The 22,285-nt window shown below is 42.6% G+C and overlaps 3 protein-coding genes across 7 annotated transcripts; all 3 read left to right on the plus strand.

Annotated features, from left to right (window-relative positions):
• The first annotated feature begins 99 nt into the window (after nucleotides 1-99).
• On the plus strand, nucleotides 100-8,548 carry LOC110488783 (forkhead box protein N3). Of its 4 annotated transcripts, none has more exons than XM_090198362.1 (5): nucleotides 100-2,511; nucleotides 2,620-2,741; nucleotides 2,942-2,994; nucleotides 5,983-6,095; nucleotides 7,594-8,548. In XM_090198362.1, exons 1-4 carry the CDS (start codon nucleotides 1,870-1,872, stop codon nucleotides 6,045-6,047), a joined length of 882 nt encoding a protein of 293 aa, XP_090054488.1. In that variant the 5' UTR covers nucleotides 100-1,869; the 3' UTR covers nucleotides 6,048-6,095; nucleotides 7,594-8,548. The 4 variants fall into 4 exon arrangements, with proteins under 4 accessions (XP_090054488.1, XP_090054489.1, XP_021416840.2 ...); XM_090198363.1 differs by having other exon boundaries at nucleotides 7,639-8,042; XM_021561165.3 differs by lacking the exon at nucleotides 5,983-6,095 and having other exon boundaries at nucleotides 477-642; nucleotides 1,824-2,511.
• Nucleotides 8,549-8,840: 292 nt separating this feature from the next.
• On the plus strand, nucleotides 8,841-15,386 carry LOC110488781 (atlastin-3). 2 transcript variants are annotated; one of them, XM_021561158.3, is made up of 14 exons: nucleotides 8,841-9,139; nucleotides 10,236-10,445; nucleotides 10,622-10,759; nucleotides 10,906-11,010; nucleotides 11,104-11,154; nucleotides 11,759-11,815; nucleotides 12,000-12,092; nucleotides 12,219-12,357; nucleotides 12,452-12,579; nucleotides 12,666-12,722; nucleotides 12,900-12,971; nucleotides 13,086-13,277; nucleotides 13,449-13,688; nucleotides 13,904-15,386. In XM_021561158.3, the coding sequence occupies exons 2-14, from the start codon at nucleotides 10,242-10,244 to the stop codon at nucleotides 13,961-13,963; spliced, it is 1,536 nt and encodes a 511-aa protein (XP_021416833.2). In that variant the 5' UTR covers nucleotides 8,841-9,139; nucleotides 10,236-10,241; the 3' UTR covers nucleotides 13,964-15,386. The 2 variants fall into 2 exon arrangements, with proteins under 2 accessions (XP_021416833.2, XP_021416834.2); XM_021561159.3 differs by having other exon boundaries at nucleotides 10,625-10,759.
• Nucleotides 15,387-16,080: 694 nt separating this feature from the next.
• Nucleotides 16,081-21,726, plus strand: LOC118936299 (cofilin-2). The gene is made up of 4 exons (XM_021561160.3): nucleotides 16,081-16,538; nucleotides 20,089-20,399; nucleotides 20,527-20,603; nucleotides 20,795-21,726. The coding sequence occupies exons 1-4, from the start codon at nucleotides 16,536-16,538 to the stop codon at nucleotides 20,905-20,907; spliced, it is 504 nt and encodes a 167-aa protein (XP_021416835.1). The 5' UTR covers nucleotides 16,081-16,535; the 3' UTR covers nucleotides 20,908-21,726.
• Nucleotides 21,727-22,285: the final 559 nt, after the last annotated feature.

Below are 22,285 nucleotides of genomic sequence, written 5' to 3' on the forward strand. Positions count from 1 at the left end.
AACCTTCTCTGTTAATCCCTCCTTTTTATTATTTATCTAAACTTTGTGGAGCATGAACAAGTTTTATTATTTTTGTAAAAATAAAATAGGATATAATTTTATCCATGCCTCTGTCATTTTGATAACTGAATGTAATGTTTAAAAGGAAACAATGTCTGTCACTCAGTTGGATCATCCTGAATTTAGGGGCTCCCTTCGTGACGCATCGGTCTAAGGCACTGCATCACAGTGCTAGAGGTGTCACTACAGACTCTGGTTTGATTCCAGACTGTATCACAACCGGCTGTGATTGGGAGTCCCATAGGGCAGCGCACAATTGGCCCAGCGTCGTTAGGGTTTGGCTGAGGCAGGCCGTCCGTTGTAAATAAACATTTTGTTAACTGACTTGCCTAGTAAAATAAAGAATTTGTTGGCAAAAGACAGAACTGTATCTTTAAGGCGAGAACGCGCAGGCGGCGTGAAATCTACAAAGCGTCCTTTTGGTTTCCAAGGGAACCCTGGAAGAGATCGCGGATAGTCGGGAATTAGATTTAGATTCTTTGTATGGTTCTCGGACAATATTTTAAACCGTTGAATGGGAGATTTAGCATGACTCAAGCCTTTTACTAATATCCCCTGACAACTATTTACGTTGCTTTATAGGTAAGACATGCATTGTCTATTTTTATTCTCAAGTATTTCTGCTCCAGAGGGGTATTTGACAAAAGACTGCTTGACTGATGGTGCTAAATGTAACTTTATATTCTACCGCCATTTTCCGAAGTATGAGCACATTGAGCAGCTTTGTTGAGCACCATGAGACTTTATGGGCAGAATGTTCAATTTACCCTTATGAAAAGAAGTTGTTTTCCAATCAAAAGGATTTTATGAATGCACCTGTCCAATGCCTATTTGCTAGCTGTCTGAATGCGAGTAACTTAGTTTAGCTAAATAATTTATCCGTTACAGAAGTGAAATGGGGAGGACTTTGTTAAGACTTTTGTCTTAATCTTTAACTTGTTAGCTAATGTATTTTTTTTACTCTTACCAAGGTAAGAGGTAAGGTTCTTTGTGCAGGGAGTGCACAGTGAAGTTTTTGAAGAGCGATTGTTTGGTTGTTGTTTTATTCAAAAGGTGATTCCCAACCTTTTTTGGTTACTGTACCCCGAATCACATTTTGCTCAGTCCGGAGTACTTCCTCGTGTGCATTTTACCATGGTCTTTTGAGTCTTCCCAAGTACAACAAGGGGAGGGAAGTACGGCCCGCCGGGCACTTCAACCTGGCCCGCAATAAAAAACATATATACCGCTTTTTTTTCTCCACAATTTCGTGGTATCCAATTTAGTCTTGTCCCATTTCTGAAACTCCCGTACGGATTCGGGAGAGCCGTGCGTCCTCCGAAACACAACCCAGCCAAGCCGCACTGCTTCTTGACACAATACACGCCAGCCGCACCAATGTGTCGGAGAAAACACCGTACACCTGGCGACAGTGACAGCGTACATGCGCCCGGCCCACCACAGGACGACGCGCAGCCTCACGGGTCTCCCAGTCACGCCAGCTGTGACACAGCCTAGGGTCGAACCCGGGTCTGTAGTGACGCCTCAAGCACTGTGATGCTGTGCCTTAGACCGCTGTGCCACTCGGTACCCCCTCCAGGGGTGCATGTACTCCAGGTTGGGAACCAGTAGACTGATCTGGTCTACCATCTGATCTGCTAAGGCTATTATAAATTGGGTTTGTCTACATTTTTCTAATTGTGTAAATGCATTGCCATCAACTTGAGCTGAATTTTTCACCATGCCATTGAAATAATGTTTGTCTGCTCTGCTTTGCCCATCAGATCAACTATTGAATGAGTGTATAAGAAGTCTGCTGCTGGTAGAGAGATGGAGAGTGACTCTCACACACTGCCACTCCTCCCTATATCTCTTCCTTATCCCGCCACTCTCTACCACTGCCTGCCTTTCTCTTCCTCTCTTTTGCAAACTTCTTCCACTGTTCATGTTTCACTCCCTCTGTCTCCTCTATCGATCCCGCCATCCCCTACTTCACTTTGTCCCACAGCCCCAGCTTCAGTTCACCTCAAGTCTCAACCTCTCTCCCCTCTTTTACACACATTGTCCCCACCTTTGTTTCTTGATGGACAAAACTTACACTGCATAAACTCTCTAACCACATCTGACGAAGATGACTTGACCTGCCTCAACTGGCTGCATCAAAGAGGCAACTTGCTTCCCCTGCAGCCCCTGCCCAAAACAACACCACTGCCTCAGCTGGAGCCCCAGGATCCCATACCTACCCCACACCTTCCTCCCTCTCCATCCAAGCCCCCTTACTCCTTTAGTAGTCTAATCTTCATGGCGATAGAGGACTCGCCAGACAAGAGACTCCCAGTAAAGGGTATCTATGAATGGATAGTGAACAGCTTCCCCTACTACAGAGCAGCACCTGGGGGATGGAGAAACTCTGTTCGACACAACCTGTCTCTGAGTAAGAGCTTCCGTCGGATTCACAGGGACAAGAGCCAGGTGAGATGTGTTCACTGGTTTTCAATGTGTCAGTTTGCATGGTCTAGATTTTGGTTTGAAATTATGGTGTTTAGTGATATTGAAGATTGTGTATGATTTATTTTTCAGTTTGTGGGGAAGGGCTCACTGTGGTGTGTGTGTCCAGAATATCGACATGCTCTTCTGGAGGTGCTCAGGAAAGCGCATTATTACCACAGCACCAACAGTAACTTACTAAACAACCCTGCGTTGTGAGTATGAACAAACACGTTTGCAGTTTAGTTCAGTGTTAAATATCATGACCAATTTGCCCAAAGACTTGTTGGTTAATGAATGTCAGTTAATGATATGTCTTACAGTAGTAGACTTATCACAGCCCAGTCAGAACCTTACCAGTAGTCCAACTAACTGTATTTGTCATCCCTCTCTGTCCTGTGTGTCTGTGGAGCAGGTTGGAGGGAGCTGATTACGAAGTATCAGTGTGTGACACTGTGGAGATCTCAGGTTAGCCCTCCTCCATCACTAAGCATGTCAGCCTCTTAGATCTTGATAACCATGCTGAACTTTGGGGTAAACTACAGCCCTTGACAGTATTGTAATGCCTCTTACAAATGTTTTTTTTAAGATGTCAGTTTCCTCTTAATTTTTCATTCATAGTTTAATCTAAATACTTATTTTCAATTGAGGAACAATTGATCTATCTATTACTCCTTAACTCGTCTGCCGATTTTTTTTCTTTTTTTTTTCTCCCCCAATCCTTTCTCTGCATTGTTGCATGGTTGGTGAGTTTGTGTGCTGTTGTCTTGACAACAAGCTTCTATTGCCTTGGCAACCTATAGCCATAGCAACACGCTGGCTCAGTTCTTTATGTCACTCTCTTTTAGTGCAGCGCTTATGTAAAACTGGTTTTGGCCAAGGCCAGTAACTCCCTACATTCCACTTAGATTGTCTACAGGTAATATAGTGATGGGTGGAAAAAATTGATAGTTATATTTTGCAATGTTATTTTGGATGATTTGTGTTTATATATGAGTACCAGTCAAGTTTGGCCACACCTACTCATTCCAGGGTTTTTCTTTATTTTTACAATTTTCTACATTGTAGAATAATAGTAAAGACATCAAAACTATGAAATCAAACAAATGGTATCATGTAGTAATCAACTAATCAAAATGTATTTGAGATTTGAGATTCTTCAAAGTAGCCACCCTTTGCCTTGATGACAGCTATGCACACTCTTGGCATTCTCTCAACCAGCTTCATGAGGTAGTCACCTGGAATGCATTTCAATTAACAGGTGTGCCTTGTTAATTTGTGGAATTTATTTCCTTAATACATTTGAACCAATCAGTTGTGTTGTGAGAAGGTAGGGGTGGTTTACAGAAGATAGCCCTATTTGGTAAAAGATCAAGTCCTTATATTATGGCAAGAACAGCTCAAATAAGCAAAGAGAAACGACAGTCCATCATTACTTTAAGACACGAAGGTCAGTCAATCTGGAACATTTCAAGAACTTTTAAAAAGTTTCTTCAAGTGCAGTTACAAAAACCATAAAGAGCTATAATGAAACTGGCTCTCATGAGGACCGCCACAGGATTGGAAGACCCAGAGTTACCTCTGCTGCAGAGGATAAGTTCATTAGAGTTAACAGCCTCAGAAATTGCAGCCAAAATAAATGCTTCCCGGAGTCAAGTAACAGACACATCTCAACATCAACTTTTCATAGGAGACTGCGTGAATCAGCCCTTCATGGTTGAATTGCTACAAAGAAACCACTACTAAAGGACACCAATAAGAAGAAGAGACTTGCTTGGGCCAAGAAACACGAACAATAGACTGGTGGAAATCTGTCCTGTGGTCTGATGAGTCCGAATTTGATATTTTTGCTTCCAACCGCTGTCTATGTGAGATGCAGATTAGGTGAACAGATGATCTCCGCATGTGTGGTTCCCGCCGTGAAGCATTGAGGAGGAGGTGTGGGGATGCTTTGCTGGTGACACTGTCAGTGATTTATTTAGAATTTAAGTCCCACTTAACCAGTATGGCTACCACAGAATTATGCGTTACGCCATCCCATCTGGTTTGTGCTTAGTGGGACTTTCATTTGTTTCCCAACAGGACAATGACCCAACACACCTCCAGGCTGTGTAAGGCCTATTTGACCAAGAAGGAGAGTGATTGAGTGCTGCATCAGATGACCTGGCCTCCACAATCACCTGACCTCAACCCAATTAAGATGATTTGGGATGAGTTGGACCGCAGAGTGAAGGAATAGCAACCAACAAGTGCTTAGCATATGTGGGAACTCCTTTAAACTGTTGGAAAAGCATTCCTGGTGACTACCTCAAGGTGCTGGTTGAGAGAATGCCAAGAGTGTGCAAAGCTGTCAATGCAACGGGTGGCTACTTTGAATAATCTAAAATATATTTTTTAATTTACCTTGTTTTTGGTTACTACATGTGTTATTTCATAGTTTTGTGTCTTCAATATTTTTCTACATTGTAGAAAATAGTCAAAAATAAAGAAAAACCCTTGAATGAGTAGGTGTGTCCAAACTTTTGACAGGTGAGATAAACAGTACCAATCTAAGCACAATATCCCATAATGACAGAGTGAAAACGTGTTTTAAAAAAATTGGGCAAATTGATTGAGAATGAAATACAGAAATATATTTTTTCCATAAGTAATAACACCCCTGTGTCATACTTTGAGGGGATTACAGCTTTGAGTTGTCTTGGGTATGTTTGTATCAGCTTTGCACATCTGGATTTGGGGATTTTATCCCATTCCTCCTTTCAGAGTTTCTCAAGCTCTTAAGTTAGAAGGGGAGTGGTGGTGAACAGCAATCTTCAAGTCTTTCCATAGATTTTCAATATGATTCAAGTCTGGGATTTGGCTGGACCACTCAAGGACTTTAACATTATGTTTCTTAAGCTATTCCAGCGTTGCTTTGGCTGTATGCTTGGGGTCATTGTCCTGTTGGAACTTAGACTGGGGTGAAGATTTAAGGTCGTTTGCACTCTGAAGCAGGTTCTCATCAAGGATTTGCCTGTATTAGGCTCTATTCATTGTTCCCTCTATCCTTACCAGTCTCACAGTCCCTGCCGCTGAATAGCATTCCCCGCTTTGCATTCAGGCCAAAGAGTTCCATCTTAGTCTCATCAGACCAAATATTTTTTTGCTTTGAGTCTTCCTTTTTGCAAACTCTAGGCAGGCTGACATGTGCCTTTTTCTTAGGAGTGGCTTCCGTCTGCCCACTCTCCCAAAAATCCCAGATTGGGTGAAGTGCTGTAGAGACTGTTGTCCTTTTTGTGGGTTCTCCCTTCTCAGCCAATTAACTGTGTAGTTCTTCTTTCCCAGTTCCTTGGTTGGATGGCCAGCTCTAAGCAGAGTCTGTGTAGTTCAATATTGTTTTCCATTTTCCAATGATGGAGACCACTGAGCTCTTGGAAACCTTCAACTCTCTAGAAATAGTTGTATACCTTTCCCCAGATGGATGCCTCATCACAATTCTATCTCAGAGATCTACGGAAAGTTCCTTGGACTTCCTGGTGTAGTTTCTGCTCTGACATACACTGTCAACTGTGGGACCTTTATATAGACAGGTATGTTTCTTTCTAAATCTGTAGATCAGTCTAATGTCCACCACGTGCCAGGTCCAGAAGTGACCCAGCATCCTCTTGGGCCTCAGCATCTTATTTACATAAGTATTCAGACCCTTTGCTATGAGACTCGAAATTGAGCTTAGGTGCACCCTGTTTCCATTTATCATCCTTGAGATGTTTCTACAACTTGATTGGAGTCCACTTGTGGTAAATTCAATTGATTGGACATGATTTGGAGAGGCACACAGCTCTCTATATAAGGTCCCACAGTTGGCAGTGCATGTCAGAGCAAAAACCAAGCCATGAGGTCGAATGAATTCTCCTCAAAGCTCAGAGACATGATTGTGTAAAGAGACAGATCTGGGGAAGGGTAACCAAACATTTCTGCAGCATTGAAGGTCCCCAAGAACACAGTGGCCTCCACCATTCTTAAATGGAAGAAGTTTGGAACACCAAGACTCTTCCTAGAGCTGGTCACCTGGCCAAACTGAGCAATCGGGGGAGAAGGGCCTTGGTCAGGGAGGTGACCAAGAACCCAAGGGTCAGTCTGATAGAGCTCCATAGTTCCTCTGTGGAGATGGGAAAACCCTCTAGAAGGACAACCATCTCTGCAGCACTCCACCAATCAGGCCTTTATGGTAGAGTGGCCAGACGGAAGACACTCCTCAGTAAAAGGCACATGACAGCCCACTTGGAGTTTGCCAAAAGCCCCCTAAAGGACTCTTAGACCATGAGCAATAAGATTCTCTGGTCTGATGAAACCAAGATTGAACTCCTTGGCCTGAATGCCAAGCGTCATGTCTGGAGGAAACCTGGAACCATCTCTACGGTGAATCATGGCGGTGGCAGCATTATGCTGTGGGGATGTTTTTCAGTGGCAGGGACTGGGAGACTAGTCAGGATTGAGGGAACAATGAACAGAGAAAAGTACAGAGAGATCCTTGATGAAAACCTGCTCCAGAGCACTCAGGACCTCAGACTGGGGCGAAGGTTCACCTTCCAATCGGACAACGACCCTAAGCACAATGCCAAAACAACGCAGGATTGGCTTCAGGAGAAGTCTCTGAATGTCCTTGAGTGGCCGAGCCAGAGCCCTGACTTGTACCCGATCAAACATCTCTGGAGAATAAGGCTATCTCATTTTAGAATAAGGCTGTAACGTAACTTTAATGTGGAAAAAGTCAAGGGGTCTGAATACTATCCGAATGCAATGTTTTGTGAGGAACATGTTTGGAACATCAAATTTCAATAAAATGCAGAATTGAATCACAATACATATATAATTGTGAAAATTGCAATTGTATCATTACCTTAGTATCATGATAATATCATATCGTGAGGTCCCTAGCAATACCCAGACCTACTGTAATCTCTTTAAACTGTTCAATTGTTCTACTGTATAGGACACTTATAAACAATTGCACATCAACCACATGGATGTTGATGTGCCACATTTTTCAATGTGCAGTATACAAACTATTTTGGTTCTCTCACACAGATTCCCATTGTCAAACTCTCCTCCTCTCCTCCCACTCTACCCCAGCCTTGACCTTAGACAACCCACCTCTCTCCTTATATCCACTTTGCCCTCTAACCCCTGACCATGAGGAGATGGTCAACATGGAGGCAATGGAATATGAGGAAGAGGTTGGTGAGGAGATGGAGAAAGACCCCCTGTCAGACAGTGGCTACATAGAGTTACACTACTACCAGTATCACCAGTACCAGTATCTGGTCCTGCCCGGGGACACTGAACTGGATCTGGAGACCGTAGAGATCCTGCAGCTGGATGCTGAGGCCCAAGAGGCTGCTGGGTCACTTCTGGACCTGGCAGGGGGTGGACATTAGACTGATCTACAGATAAGGACATGCAGTGTGGTCTAAACAAATAAGGAGATTATATGTAACCTGAGTAATATAAATTGGCAATACGTTGCTGTGTGCTGACATTTTGACACTGCCTGAGATTTGATTTGCTGTCATAAAGTGATATACTGTAGCTACTATGATTGCACATCCAAGCCACCTTACCTGATGCATGTAAACACATTTAAGCCACTCGCCACACTCATTGACATATACCAGACATTGGCGTATGCTTTTGGTATAAATTGAGGAGGAAAAATATTGACGCTGTACTGATAAGAATCAATGCCTCTATATTTTTATGGAATACAACAGATGAATGATAACATGAGAAATCTACTGCCAATTAATCCACTCTCAGATTCAGGGGACAAATAAATGTATGTTCAATTCTGAATCCTGAATCTGATTTTATAATAATCTCTACCAAGTGCATCTTTTATTGAACACCTATTATTGTGCAGAATTTATTTTATAGGCTATGTCTATGTTTAGAAAGAAACATTAGACATTTGTCATTCATTCAACTCTTTTTTTTTTTCATTTCATAATTGTATTAACAATAAAGCACCAAATTCTTCTAGGAACTGTTCATATTTTTTTTGTGTTCAAACGTTTTATCATGCACACCTTTTTCAAATACTTTATGGGAATCTATCAAGGAATCAAATATTTATATATTTTATATTTCTAAAGATCTTTGCATTCCTTGGATTCAATGTGCAGACTGACACCCCTAATTAGTGGGGAGACATTTGACTGGAAATAACAAGTAACCGAAATAAATGCACATTTTTATTTGTGTCCGTCTAGGTATTATGTTAAGAGCCAAAGCGCAAGATTAACATGTTGAAAAAATCATAGCTATGTAGGAAAGACGATTTTGGGTGTGGTGTTGATGGCATAACCACACTTTATATTCCGCGTTCGTAGCACTTCGATAAAACTACATTTGCCATCATCATTAGCGTAACTGTTATTGCCTGGAGGATCTTTGTAAATGTAGTTTAACTACTTCCCTGGATTACACCATTGATCAACACTAAAACTACAAGGCGATCGGACACGGAAGTGACAATTCGTAGTTGGAAAGTTTTCATGGTTGCAGTGTTGTTATTTTTCTGACTCATAGCTATCTAGCTTGTTCCTGTGAAATTCGCTCATTTGGGATACCAAAGGTAAAACAGTGTTTCAGTTAATAAATCACGACTGTTCATGAACAGTAAAATGTCGTTAACAATTGTAAGAATGTTTATGTTAGCTAGTTGCTTTTTTCGGCGAGCTAAAAGCATCGCTAATTTGAGCGTGCGGTCAGTTACGTTAGCTAAAATATTGTACTATGCCGTGTCAACTAGCTAGATTGCTGAATAATTTCACTTGCCAACTAATGCCCTCAATGTATCAAATTGTTATTGGTTTAGAGTAGGCATAAACTGTTGTCTAGACTGGTAGTAGTATAAAAGGAGTGTGAAATTGTTTGTGCCTTTCTCTGTACTGTTAGCTAGTTACACAGATAAGCGAAACCTGTTTCAGTCATGCATATGCCTTTGTTACTCTGTACACTGCCTGTCAGACAGTCATGGTACCACACCTTCAGAGCACCGGTCATAATTGCTAATTGACTATCTTGTCTATGACGGGAGTAATGTAATAGTGTGTGAACACATTCATTTTAGTCTGAACTAAGAATGTCTAGTAAGGTGGGATATTGATCTAGCTTCCAACCAGGTAAGGAATTGAAATGTTGTGTTGATTGATATAGCCCTATTGGCCTTTTCCCCACCTTTCAGCAAGGGTGGCTACTAGCACTGCAACAAAGAGCCTCATTGAGAGGGCTAAAGGAATCTCCGCGTGGATGTGGAGCGTGCATTAGCTCTCAGCAGGGTTGATGTATCACACATTATTTAGACACAGTCCTGCACATAGACCAACATTGTCTAATGATTTAAAGAGTATCTCTATGAATCATTTTTCATTGGGTTTTCCTCGTGGTGGAGGGGGGGGGGGGGGAAATAACATTTCTATGCTATTCTGTCTTTCAGGGCCTCAGTTTGAGCTTGAATTGTTTATACAAGGAGTGAGATGACATGTCCAAATATAATGGCATAAGTTACCAGAGTTGTAATACCCAGTAGTTATACAGTATCATCAGCGTTGATATCAGCTTGATGTGAGACAGGCCTACATCTAACCGGCACTAACATGAAACAATTCACGCCTCAGATAAGTACCTACATATAAGTCAAAATGTCATGTCTGTCCCGTCACCCACAGGGAGCGATGGGCAGTGAGCCAGGTCCAGTCCAGATTGTGACAGTGTGCAAGAAAGATCACTCCTTTGCCTTGGATACAGAGGCTTTAGGACGGGTTCTGCTTGCACCGGAGGTTCGGGATAAACATGTGGTGGTGCTCTCGGTGGCCGGGGCCTTCCGGAAAGGCAAGAGCTTCATTCTGGACTTCATGCTCCGCTACATGTACAGGAAGGTCAGTGTTTCTGAAAATGGAACATGTACAGCCACACTTGGTTCAAAGTTCAGTATGTCATTTGTTTTATGTCACATACCATCTTTCCCTGTGACGTGAATTGTTTCCTGATATCAGACTTAATCCCAGGGCTGCTGACCAGTCAGTAATGTGTAGCGACGTCTGTATTCCTCCAGAAGCATGGTGAGGAGTGGCTGGGTCAGGAGGATGAGCCCCTGACTGGGTTTAAATGGAGGGGGGGCTCAGAGCCAGAGACCACCGGCATTCAGCTGTGGAGTGAGGTCTTCCTGGTGGAGAAGAGTGATGGGATGGAGGTACTGACTCCAACATTCAAAACTATGCTCCTTGGAATGATTGTGCAAAAAATGTATATGTGCATTGGAACACAAAAGTATGCAAATTGTAATGTTTGTGTTGGTATAATGCATTTGATTGATGCATTGATTTCTGCCCTCGATAGGTGGCAGTATTACTGATGGACACCCAGGGTGCATTTGACAACCAATCCACCGTGAAAGATTGTGCCACAATCTTTGCCCTCAGTACCATGACCAGCTCAATACAGGTGGTCTGCTATGCACTCATGTAATTTGTTGTAATTGGTGTTACTTTTTAAAATCATGTATGTAATGTGGTTGTGATTGTTTCTCTCTTGCAGATCTACAACCTCTCACAGAACATTCAGGAAGATGATCTGCAGCAGCTGCAGGTCCGTCTTCCTCAGCAGTAACATGTTTGCCTGGCTGAAACAACAGACTCTTGCTAACTCGATTCTCGGGAGACACTGTAATGTTCCGATAATGAAAGGGGCTGTGCTCTTACAGTGGTTGGTTCTCTGGGTCTCTCACTGAAACACACACAGCCCTCCAGCCCCACCACCTTCCATTGCAACTATTTGTTTTTCAAATCCAAGCAGCAAGAGGACTCAATCAGCTTGATTGCTCAAAACTGAGTTCTAAAACTACTGTAAATGTTGGACTCAATGAGAGTTAAAAAATAAACAGGGTATTCAGACCCAACAGTGTGTACACAGCTCCCATTGTGCCACATGGTCTGGTGTCAGACAGACTAACATGTTCTACCTGTTCCACAACCTGAGAGCATTGCTCCCCAAAGGCATGGAAATATCAGGGAATTAAAAAACCTGACACGGGTTTTGGATATCAATGTGCTCATTCAGAATCAGAGAATTTGAATGTACCTAAAGTAAATTTTTGTCATTTATTATTTGATTTCCTATCCTAATCCTCCTGGGTGTCCATCCTACACCAATGCATAATGAAGGACATCCTTTATGTTCTGTCTTCTTCCAGCTGTTTACAGAGTATGGACGCCTCGCCATGGATGAAATCTTCCTGAAGCCATTTCAGGTATGAGAACCAAAAGTCTTATAAATACAAAGCAATTGGTTATTAAGAATCTTAGACCAATCATCTTTAAGTTCCTTTTGACTTTGCTTGCTGCTTAGGGTATAATATTTTCTAACTAAAAGTGCATTATTATATGTGCCTTGTTTTTAATTATATTGGTCGCTCCATTCTCCCATTTTCTCAGTCTCTGATGTTCCTAATCAGGGATTGGAGCTTTCCCTATGAATATAAATATGGTCTGAAGGGAGGCAGTGAGTTCCTTGATAAACGTCTACAGGTACTAGACCCTTTTTAGGGTACCATTTAATGTTGTTGGTGCTGCACTGTGTAAGATGAGAGAGTACATTTTGCCAGGTTTAAGTGTGCATTGGTGATAGTAACCAGTATTTGTGATGTTGTGCAGGTGAAAGAGACCCAGCATGAGGAACTACAGACAGTGAGGGAACACATTCATTCCTGCTTCACCTCCATCAACTGTTTTCTGCTACCACATCCTGGGTTGAAGGTGGCCACCAGCCCCGCTTTCAAGGGCCAGCTTAGTGGTATGGTTGCTCCTTGTCCATCTTGTTAATCCATCTAATGGTATCCACCTGAGTGTCTGAGGAAGGAACTTAATCGGTTTCAAACCTGTGTTAGATGTGGCTCCAGAGTTTAAAGAGGAGCTACGCAACCTCATCCCCACACTGCTGCATCCAGACAACCTGGCTGAGAAAGAGATCAACGGCAACAAAGTCACCTGCAGGGGCCTCCTGGAGTTCTTCAAGGTGAGACTGTTTTTTTAGCCCTCTGAGGTTCCTGACTGCCAGGTTTGTATCATTGTTGTGTTTGACAGTGGAATGTTTGATTTCAGGCATACATCAAGATCTACCAGGGTGAAGACCTACCACACCCAAAGTCCATGCTGCTGGTACACACCCATTTATCACTTAGATTTCAGCATTACACCTCTTTGAGAGATGTAATGTAAATGCTGTATTGCTCTTCCAACAGACAAGTTCATATTTGAGGTTCTTAAGTCTTGAGTTTTTGTTGAATGTCACTAGTCCACTGCCAGTAAATGTACATTGCATCTCTCTCACACAAGGCCACAGCAGAGGCCAACAACCTGGCAGCCGTGGCGGCAGCCAAAGACCAGTATTACAAGAACATGGAGAAGGTGGGTTTGTGTTCTTGGCAAAGAAATCTATGTGCATTTTTTTCATCTGAAAGAAAAATTCCTCTTTACTCTTAAGGCCTTGCATTCTGTATTAATCTCTCTATCGTCCTAAAGGTCTGCGGGGGAGACCTTCCCTATGTGGCTCCTGCCTCTCTGGAGGAGAAGCACCACTTCTTCCTCCAGGAGTCCCTCCATGTCTTCTCCTCCACTAAGAAGATGGGAGGACAGGAGTTCTGTGACCGCTACCAAGACCAGCTTGAGGCCGAGTTGGTAGAGCTGTGGCAGTCTTTCAGAAAGCACAATGAGGTAAGAGAGACTGACTCACAACCCAGTGGTATCACTTGGCACCAGATCAATTTTTGTCAGTAAACATTTTATTTTCCATTTTAAATTTACTGTGGATACATAAAAGGTAGAATTATTGAAGTTCAGTTTACAGATAAACATTTTGATTAATATTTTATTTCTCTTTGAAAGTCAAAGAATGTCTTCACTGCATTCCGGACTCCTGCAGTGCTGTTTGTCCTTGTGTGCTTCCTGTACGTGCTGTCAGGGCTATTGCTCTTCATCGGCCTGGCTACCATTGCTTTTGCATGTGACTGTGTCTTGGGCCTGGCCATGGTCGCCATGCTCACCTGGGCCTTCATACGCTATTCGGGAAAATACCGGGGGCTGGGGGGAGCCATCGACCAGACAGCAGGTGTCATACTGCAGCAGGTGAGAACATCTTTTGAATTGTAGGTGTGGGTGAGACATGAGACAAGGCCCATTACAGTTGGTGCACAGAGTGTGCCGTTGGACTGTAAAAAAAATAATAGCTAAGCATAGTTGTTTGAACTTTTGGTAAGAATCAAAATGTCCTTAGAAGTAATTCAAGTACCCTTATTTAAATGTTTCATTCAATGCAATTTAATGATGTCCTTTTCTTTCAGGCCACGGTGGTGTTGAATAAGTCGAGGCCAGCGGTGGCTAAGATGAAGAAATCCAGCTAGATGGCCTCTTTATCTCATAGCAATACAACACGCACACATCCCAGCACTAAAGCCTTACCATGCTATCACATGGAACCGACATATAGCACTGACAAGGTGCAGTTACAACACCAACACATGATTACAATGGCAGTGGGAGGTCAACATAATGCACATACACCAGCATCTTTTCAATCGCACAATTTTACACTACATCACTCTATCTACATCAAGAGACCATAGTCTTACAGAGTATCTGGGGCAAAGGTGCATTATCTCATACCCATGGGGTTGTTTAATCCTCTGGACCTGTTTTTAACACTGACTGACACTGCCATTCGCACACTCCTCCTTGTCTGTAAAGACAACCCAGTGATGTTTACTTAGACACCCTAGACCCAAGTAATGCATTGTTATTGGACATGCCATGGATTTCAATGCATCATAATCTATGTATCCTTTGTGACCGATGCTTATTACTAAGAGGCTTGCATGGAGGCTTTTAAGTCAAATTAGACTTGAGCAATTTATCCTCCTGATGGAATTTACCTATGCTGTGCTGTAATGGGGTATACATGTAGCCAGATCTTCTTGACTTTATGCTGGTTTCTTTGTACCTCTCTGTGGCCTTGTGCACATTCCATCCCATTCCCAGTTTTGCAGCATGCTCCTTATTTGCCTTCTCCTTATCCATGTCAGGGATTCCTTGTTGTACTGTTTTTGCTTTTGTGTTTTATTCCAGGCTTGGAATCCTACTGTAATAGCTCTCATTTTATGTTTTTACAAGCCCACTTTAGAGGCACCACTTCTCCCTTGTAACTTGACCAAAAATGTCTTGCGTTACTTCTGAAATTGAATGGTTGGTTGAGAAACGTTAGTTAAGTGGCACTTACTTGATGAATGAATGCTCCAAAGATGTTATATGTAAGATTTCGCTATACAGAGGATCACTTGAAATTAGATTGTGATCATTTGAGAAAATATCTGGATTAGATTAACTGGTTTGTGTGTAAACAAGTGATGGGTAATATGAGGCCCTTGGTCACCTGTCAGCCAAAGAATTACCCATAAGCATAGGGGTACAATGAAAGGCAAAAGACCTTGCTTGTCCTCAGAATCCAGATAATTATACATAGTTCTAAAAGTTGTATTGTCTCTGACTTTCTTTTTGCACATTCCATGTCTGTGTTCCATTCCATTGTTGAGGCAAACAATTGGAGGCGTTTTCCGCATTTACTATTGCACTCTCCCTCCTCTCTGTACTGTTACTTTTTAACTCATTCAACAAATAAAAATATACATTACAGTAGATGCATGAAATTCATTGCTTTTTTTTTTAAATCATCTTTTGCAATATTGTTTTGTGGCCTTGGTAACTATGTTTTTATTTACAATTTTTAGAATAAGTATTGCTTAAGCCAAATAAAATGCAAAAGACCTGTAAGTTTGGTTGAGTTCTTGACTAGTTCGTATACCTATTTCACTATAAATTGAATATATATACCTATGTCAAGCCAAAAACATTTTTCATTAAATTATTCTGGTGTTCCTTTTACTGATAGGGTCAGTATGGAATGGATATAGGCCTACAGATGATTGATGACATTATTGATATTATGAAGATAGCAATCTTATTGCAGTAGGGTTATTGAAGCAGGGTTATTGAATTAATTCATAGGGTGGGCGTGCCAAAGGACAGGTTTTTGTGTTGTACACTGCTTCGTTGTAACCGAATGAAAAGGGGTTATTATCCATTCATACTCCAGTGGCGGAGCCGTTCCCTCTTTTTATTTTGTCTTTGTCCCTCCTACTTCCCCCCTCTTGCTGTCACTCTTTTCTATGCTCCACAATGCTGCTCCCACCAGTATGTACTGCGCAGTGAAATTTGCTATAGCGAAAATCATGTCCTTGTTTCCTTATATGGTGATCGGCGTCGCGGGCTGCCTTGTTGAACCGAGGCGCGTGCACTGCCGCCGCCACCATTCGCTTCCATATTTGGAAGTGAGTTCAACAATCCTTGTAGAGGGGGTGTGGTGAGGCGAGAAAGAGCAAATGAGAACGAATACTGAGTTATTATGGATCCTACACTGATAAATAATTATTCTCGTATCTGAATAGCATACGTGTCCGTAGTCTTATATTGTACTCATAGAATCACTGTGATGCAGGGCGAATGTTTTCCCCAAAAATATTTTTCCAAGTGAATGTCAGTGGCCGGCCTCAGGCATAAAAGCAACAGCATGCAGCATCTTTTGAGAATTAAGGGATACTCATCCTCGCATCCGTGCAATTCTATTTTCATTTAAAAAATGAAAATAGACTTCTATTTTATATAAATGTTGTTTATTTGTTCACATGTTATTTTTGATTTGGACAAACATTAAACGTTTGGCAAAAATGTATAATTTCTAATCCCACCATGCTCCATGTTAAAACTAACGACCACTCTTTCCTGGAGATGCTCGCGCTTCTCACCCCGGCATCAATCACGCGCAGCTAAGCGCGTTCACGTGCTGTATCAAGTGTGTGCGAGATCGACACTGCATCACAGCTCATTCAATTTCTAACCAGACGCCGACCAATTCAAACAGCGATGGTACGTTTACATTTAACAACTAGCTATGTGGTATATAATTGAAAACAAATATATATATATATCACACAAGTATCATTACTCTGTTTTCGCTTTCTTTGTTGATGCAATGTATTTTAGCTAGGGAACAGCGAGTTCATTTTGAGATGAAACCGACAGCATCATCAGATTGTCGGGTCAGCTGTGACTGCTATGCTTGTGTTCTGGAACGTTTCCTAGTTGAATATTGAATCTTGGATGGTAGTAAATTCGTTTTAAAGTGTTTTTGAATCAATCAGGTGACTGTCCCTAACTCATAAAAGCATGTTTTATGCAGATGTTTGCTCGTCTCTTGACGTTATAATCGCCTAGCATAGGACGTGTTTGTGTGGAAAGAAAACGACCCAAAAACTGCCTGGCGCCATTTTCTCCATCACCCAATCTCCCGTCACTAAGGCCTAATGCCCAGTCTAGCACTGTAAGCACCGAGTTGCAAGTAGTAGTCACTTATCACCGAATATGCTATCTAGTTTAACTAGTTACGGCCCAGTACTACTCACCCCCGCCACCCCCTCGAATTTGCCAGCTATCTAGCACTCTGGCCTTGTATTTGCCGGTACTAAAGGCTAGTTTAGCATGGCTAACGGAGTTCATTTTCTGTGCCTACACATAGCTACATGTTAGCTTGCTAAATGGCTAGTTAGCTAACTAGCTCATTTGATTTCCACCTCCTTTGTCTCCGCCAGTCGCACGAGCCCCTTCTGTTTTTATTAACTAGCAAACTAATTTGCATAGGTGCCATGACAATTGACCAACGTTAGCTTAAATTATGGATGGGACTTCTGTTTGCAACGTGTGAAAATAATCGCGTTAGCGGTCTGGTATTTTCTCGATATCGTTTTGCCTTATATAGTGCACATGTGCCATCACTGCATTCATGGCCCCACCCTGGTTTTTGGTGCAAAGAGCATTTTTGAACCTTTTCTCTATTGTAAACAGTCGGCAACTAACGTTGGCTATTACATGTCTATCCTGAGGAAGTATTTTTAATTTAGTGATGGGTAACGTTATAACAGTCAGGCGAAGGTGAAAAATAGTCGGGGATGACACCGTTATTCCACGAGCTAACGCTAAAGGTTTTGCAAGCGTTTCCCACGACGTTCTTCCTGGTTTCTACGGAACGAAGTGCCGGGATGCTTGGAACGACCATATCTACTGTAGCATACGCAATAAACAATCGGTCAAATGTTTGTGGCACGCACCAGGGTCTCACTCAACGTACATAGGCTTAACCCCGAATAAACTTGTAGAATTATCAACATTTTTGTCCAAAAGCGCAAATTCTGGGTTCTATTGTCATGCTTTCCGCATGGTATTAAATGTATGTTCTTAATTTGGTGAATCTGACTGATTGTGGAGGGGGATGTCGATTACTTTCAATTTAGTCGACTGATTAGAGATATTTTCCCACTTGCTGTTCATTTGTGAGTCCCTTATGTGCCGTTCTTGATCATGTGAATAATGTCTTACAACATGACATCAATGCTTTGGTTCTATTGTGTATATGATGAATGAATGGTCACTGTTGGACACGATTGGCCCCTGTTCCTGCCGAGTAGTGAGCTGGCTGGGTCCAAGGGCTAGGCTGAAGGACGTGCTGGTTCTGTCCCAGCTATTCCGGAGGAGCCCACAGTAGTCTTTAGTGCCCTATTATGGGTGCAGTTGGACAGACGCAAGACAAGCGAAGTAAAATGATTGGGTGAAGTCATTTCTTGTTGATAACAGCTACTTGGTGAAGGATTATTTTAGATTTGTTCACTTGATTTCAAGTGAATTGGAATACAATTATTGTCCCTTTTCACTGCCTCAACTGACGGTCGGTCTTGGGAACTACCATTGTAGTCACGAACCTGACATTATCTGTCTTATCATATGCTGTTACTTGAACCTTAACTTTTGGCAACATTCTGTGATATTTTATGGCAGGAAGAAAGGGATCTCTATTGCTCTGAAAATAATATGCTTTCTGCATGGAGGGACTAAAAGGGTATAATCTCCACTGGCTTCTGGGTATTTGTCTTTTCATACAGTTATCCCCAGTCAGCGCTTTAGTCTGTTTTGTGGCTTGCTGCAGTGTGAAGAAACATGCATTGTCTGAAGAGATCTCAGAATAGTAGCAGGAGTGCTAATTGTTTTGGAAAATTGGTAGGATTAAGTGGAGCTGCATGGCAGTTGGCTTCTCTTCAAACACCCTGGCCGCTTCACCCTCGGTAGTGGTGCCTTGCTCTTCCTAGAAAAAATGATTGCCCTGGAAATAGAAGTCTATCCCCGGCAGTACTTCTAATACTCTTGCAATGTCTTTTCCCTCCTGTTGAGGATGTCTCTAATCCAGATGTTGGATCTAAACTCACCACTAGGTGATTAGGTCCTGAGCCCAGTGTGGTCTCTCGCAGGCCCTGGCCATCCTCACACCCAGAGCAAACAGGCCCACACCCTTAACACACATATTACTTCAAAGTGGGTCACTACAGTGGCAGGGCTCTGGAAGGCATGGATGCCACTCTCAAGCCAGGAGGACATTTTTAATGAAGGCCGCCTCTGTTGTATTGATGTGGCTTTACTTGGTGAAAAGTGTCTAGTCTACCTGATTTGGCAGAAGGCTGATGAAGGGATTGGCCAAAACCTGCCAGACGGAGGGATGGTTTGACACTTGGTAACATCCTCTGGCCGGTTCCTGCATGGGTTGATGTGATACCTGTTGGGTAAAATGCCCTAATGGAAATCAGAAAACCGGAGCAAGGTTTATAGGGCTGTTGTGACTCGGATGTGGCCTATTTATTTTTCCCCCACAGAGGATCCATTGTCTGTGACCGACCCACACATTCTAAGGCTTAATTCCTGTCCCCACCTTCACTCCCATGGTTATTTTTGAAGCAGTTACTTACGTGGCATGGTTGGCTCTCACATACTGTACATGTTTATAGTAGGAGGGAAAACCCCTCCTTGTGTAACCTGGTTTTATCTGCCCTTTTCAGAGACACCTGTTACTGGCCCTTATCAGGCAGTGGCAATCTATCGATGCACCTTTGGCATGTTACTTTATTTACAAAGGTACACCAGACATACCAACATTCATCTGTCCCCCTCACAGCTACAGGTATCCCTTACTCATCAGAGATTTTGGTGTGGGGTTCTCCAGATTGTGTCCAAGTTTGGTAAAAGGGTTAAACCCTGTGCCTTATTCTGAATGCCACGCCTGCTGAGTCATGCATGCCATGCTGTACATCATGCTTTTCTGGTCAGTGCCATGGATGGTGACTTGTATGGTCGCCATTTCTTGACTGATCATGTGGGTAGAGGTCATAGAAACCATAGGATTGCAATCTTGCTTATGGTGCCCCACACCCATAGGACTAATGGCCGCTTGTTCATAAATGCTAGTCATTGTGCATCTACCTCCCTATTGATTCCCTTTATCAGCCGTCCTTGAAGGGTGCGTTCCTGCAGTGTGAGAAGTCCAAGGCAGATGTATATGACTACTCTCACTGACCTCTCTCTGTCCCTCTCTGCGCAGGCTTCCGGGGTGACAGTAACAGATGACGTTATCACAGTCTTCAACGAGATGAAGGTGCGTAAGGCACAGGCGAACGAGGATGAGAAGAAGAAGAGGAAGAAGGCGGTGCTGTTCTGCCTGAGTGAGGACAAGAAGCACATCATCCTGGAGGAGGGCCAAGAGATCCTGACAGGAGACGTGGGTGTCACGGTCCAGGACCCCTACCTGCACTTCGTCAAGATGCTGCCCCCAGACGACTGCCGTTACGCCCTCTACGACGCCACCTATGAGACCAAGGAGACCAAGAAAGAGGACCTGGTCTTCATCTTCTGGTGAGGAATGAGAGGGGCTCGGCTAGACTTGGGTGTAGGCTGAGGGGGGCATCGTACATTTTCTGCTATGGTGTCACTTGGCTTCAACACTCGGGACAATGGTTAAACCATTACCCCTCCCTCATAGGGCCCCAGATGGCGCTCCCCTGAAGAGCAAGATGATCTACGCCAGCTCAAAGGATGCCATCAAGAAGAAGTTCACAGGTGAGAAGCACTGACAGTTGCAGATGTAATCAAACTTTTGGGCTCTGTGGGTTCTCTTCAAATTAAATGGCATCTCCTTGCTCAACCCTATAGCTCTTTGTAATGGAATTATACATGTATTTTTTTTTGGGGGGGGGGGTGTTAATATGCAGCGTGTCCTATGTGAAGCTACATTTTTCCCTCCGTTTCAGGTATCAAGCACGAGTGGCAAGTGAACGGATTGGAAGACATCAAGGACCGGCGCACCCTTGCCGACAAGCTTGGAGGCTCATCGGTAATCACCCTGGAAGGAAGCCCTCTATAAATTTAGCCCCAGGCTTCTACTGAAGCCAGACATCTGAAGGGGTTGGCTGTTCATTCCAATATGGTTGGGAGGAGGGGCAAAGCAGGACCAGGATCATTTGTGGGACTGTTGGGGGGGAGGGGGGTAAAAGTGACAGTTTTCAAATTCCACAAATGCAGCCTGTCATTCCAGTTCACATGACATAATGAACACGAACAAAACGCACACTAAGAAAAAGCAATAAAAAGATCAATAAAAAAATAAAAACAATTGATGAAGGATGATGATTATGAAGACTAAATATGTAAATGTTTGAGGACATGGTTTTGTTCTGTCTGGATTCCGCTAGAATGACGATCACAGAGAAAAGGGACAGGGCAACAACTGTTACAATTCCAACTTGGCTCCAGCAAGATACTGTTCTTAATTATACAACTACCTTTTTTGCCAAACTTCTAGTTAAGTTTTCTAAGTGTGTGTGTAGTTGAGACTAGGTGTAGTACAAGACCATTAATGCTTGATCGATTGCACGTGACACATCGACGTTCTCTGGGGGAGCACGGTTCATTTGGGGGCGGGGGGGTTGAACATGCAAATTACACGACTTTTTAAGTGAGTCCAGTTATTTTTATTTCCAGTTCTGAGTTAAAATAAATAAACCATGGCATTGATGTAGTAATTGAACACATTCCTTATACAACCGGATCTGGTGGGTTTAGAAGTGTGAAGGTAAGATGGGGGCGACGTATTTGAACAGCCTGTGTTCAGAATTTAGACTGGTATTGAGTGGTGGATGTTTTGTATCGTCTCCTTATCTCTAATAAAAAGGCACTAAACTAACTTTGTACTCTGCCTTTTATTTTTATCTAGCTTGTGTGATTTGAGGAATGACAAGCTAATCTGGTTGATAATCTAGCCTGTCCAAATGGAAGATGTGGATGTCTGAGTGTTTTAGGCAAAAATATTGATATCCTATTGGCTGCCTTTACACAGACAGCCCAATTCTGATCTTTTGCCTAATTATTGGTCTTTTGGCCAGTGAGAAAATATTTTGCCAATAATTGGCCGAAAGATCGTAATGGCTTCTGGTGTAAATCACTGTTAAGTGTATGGGTAATATCTGAATAAATTGTCACTTAGTTGATCTATTGAAAATGTTTGGTTGGTTCAGGAACCTGCTTACACTGGGAAGTTAGTGATACTCTTATTTGAAATTGGTGAACTTGGTCTTCTGTGCAATATACCTTTTAACATCCGCTTGATTGAGTTTTATTGTCAAATTGAAAAAATGAATTAAAGACCAATGGTGTCATGTATCCTAAATGTTTACATACTGACCACATGAGGGCACTCTAACTCCAAAAAGTGGATTCCATTTTACAGTAGCAAGTAGCAACTC

This window comes from Oncorhynchus mykiss, chromosome 14 (assembly GCF_057628025.1).
Source record: "Oncorhynchus mykiss isolate SJ-2025 chromosome 14, ASM5762802v1, whole genome shotgun sequence".
Classification (NCBI taxonomy): Eukaryota; Metazoa; Chordata; class Actinopteri; order Salmoniformes; family Salmonidae; genus Oncorhynchus; species Oncorhynchus mykiss.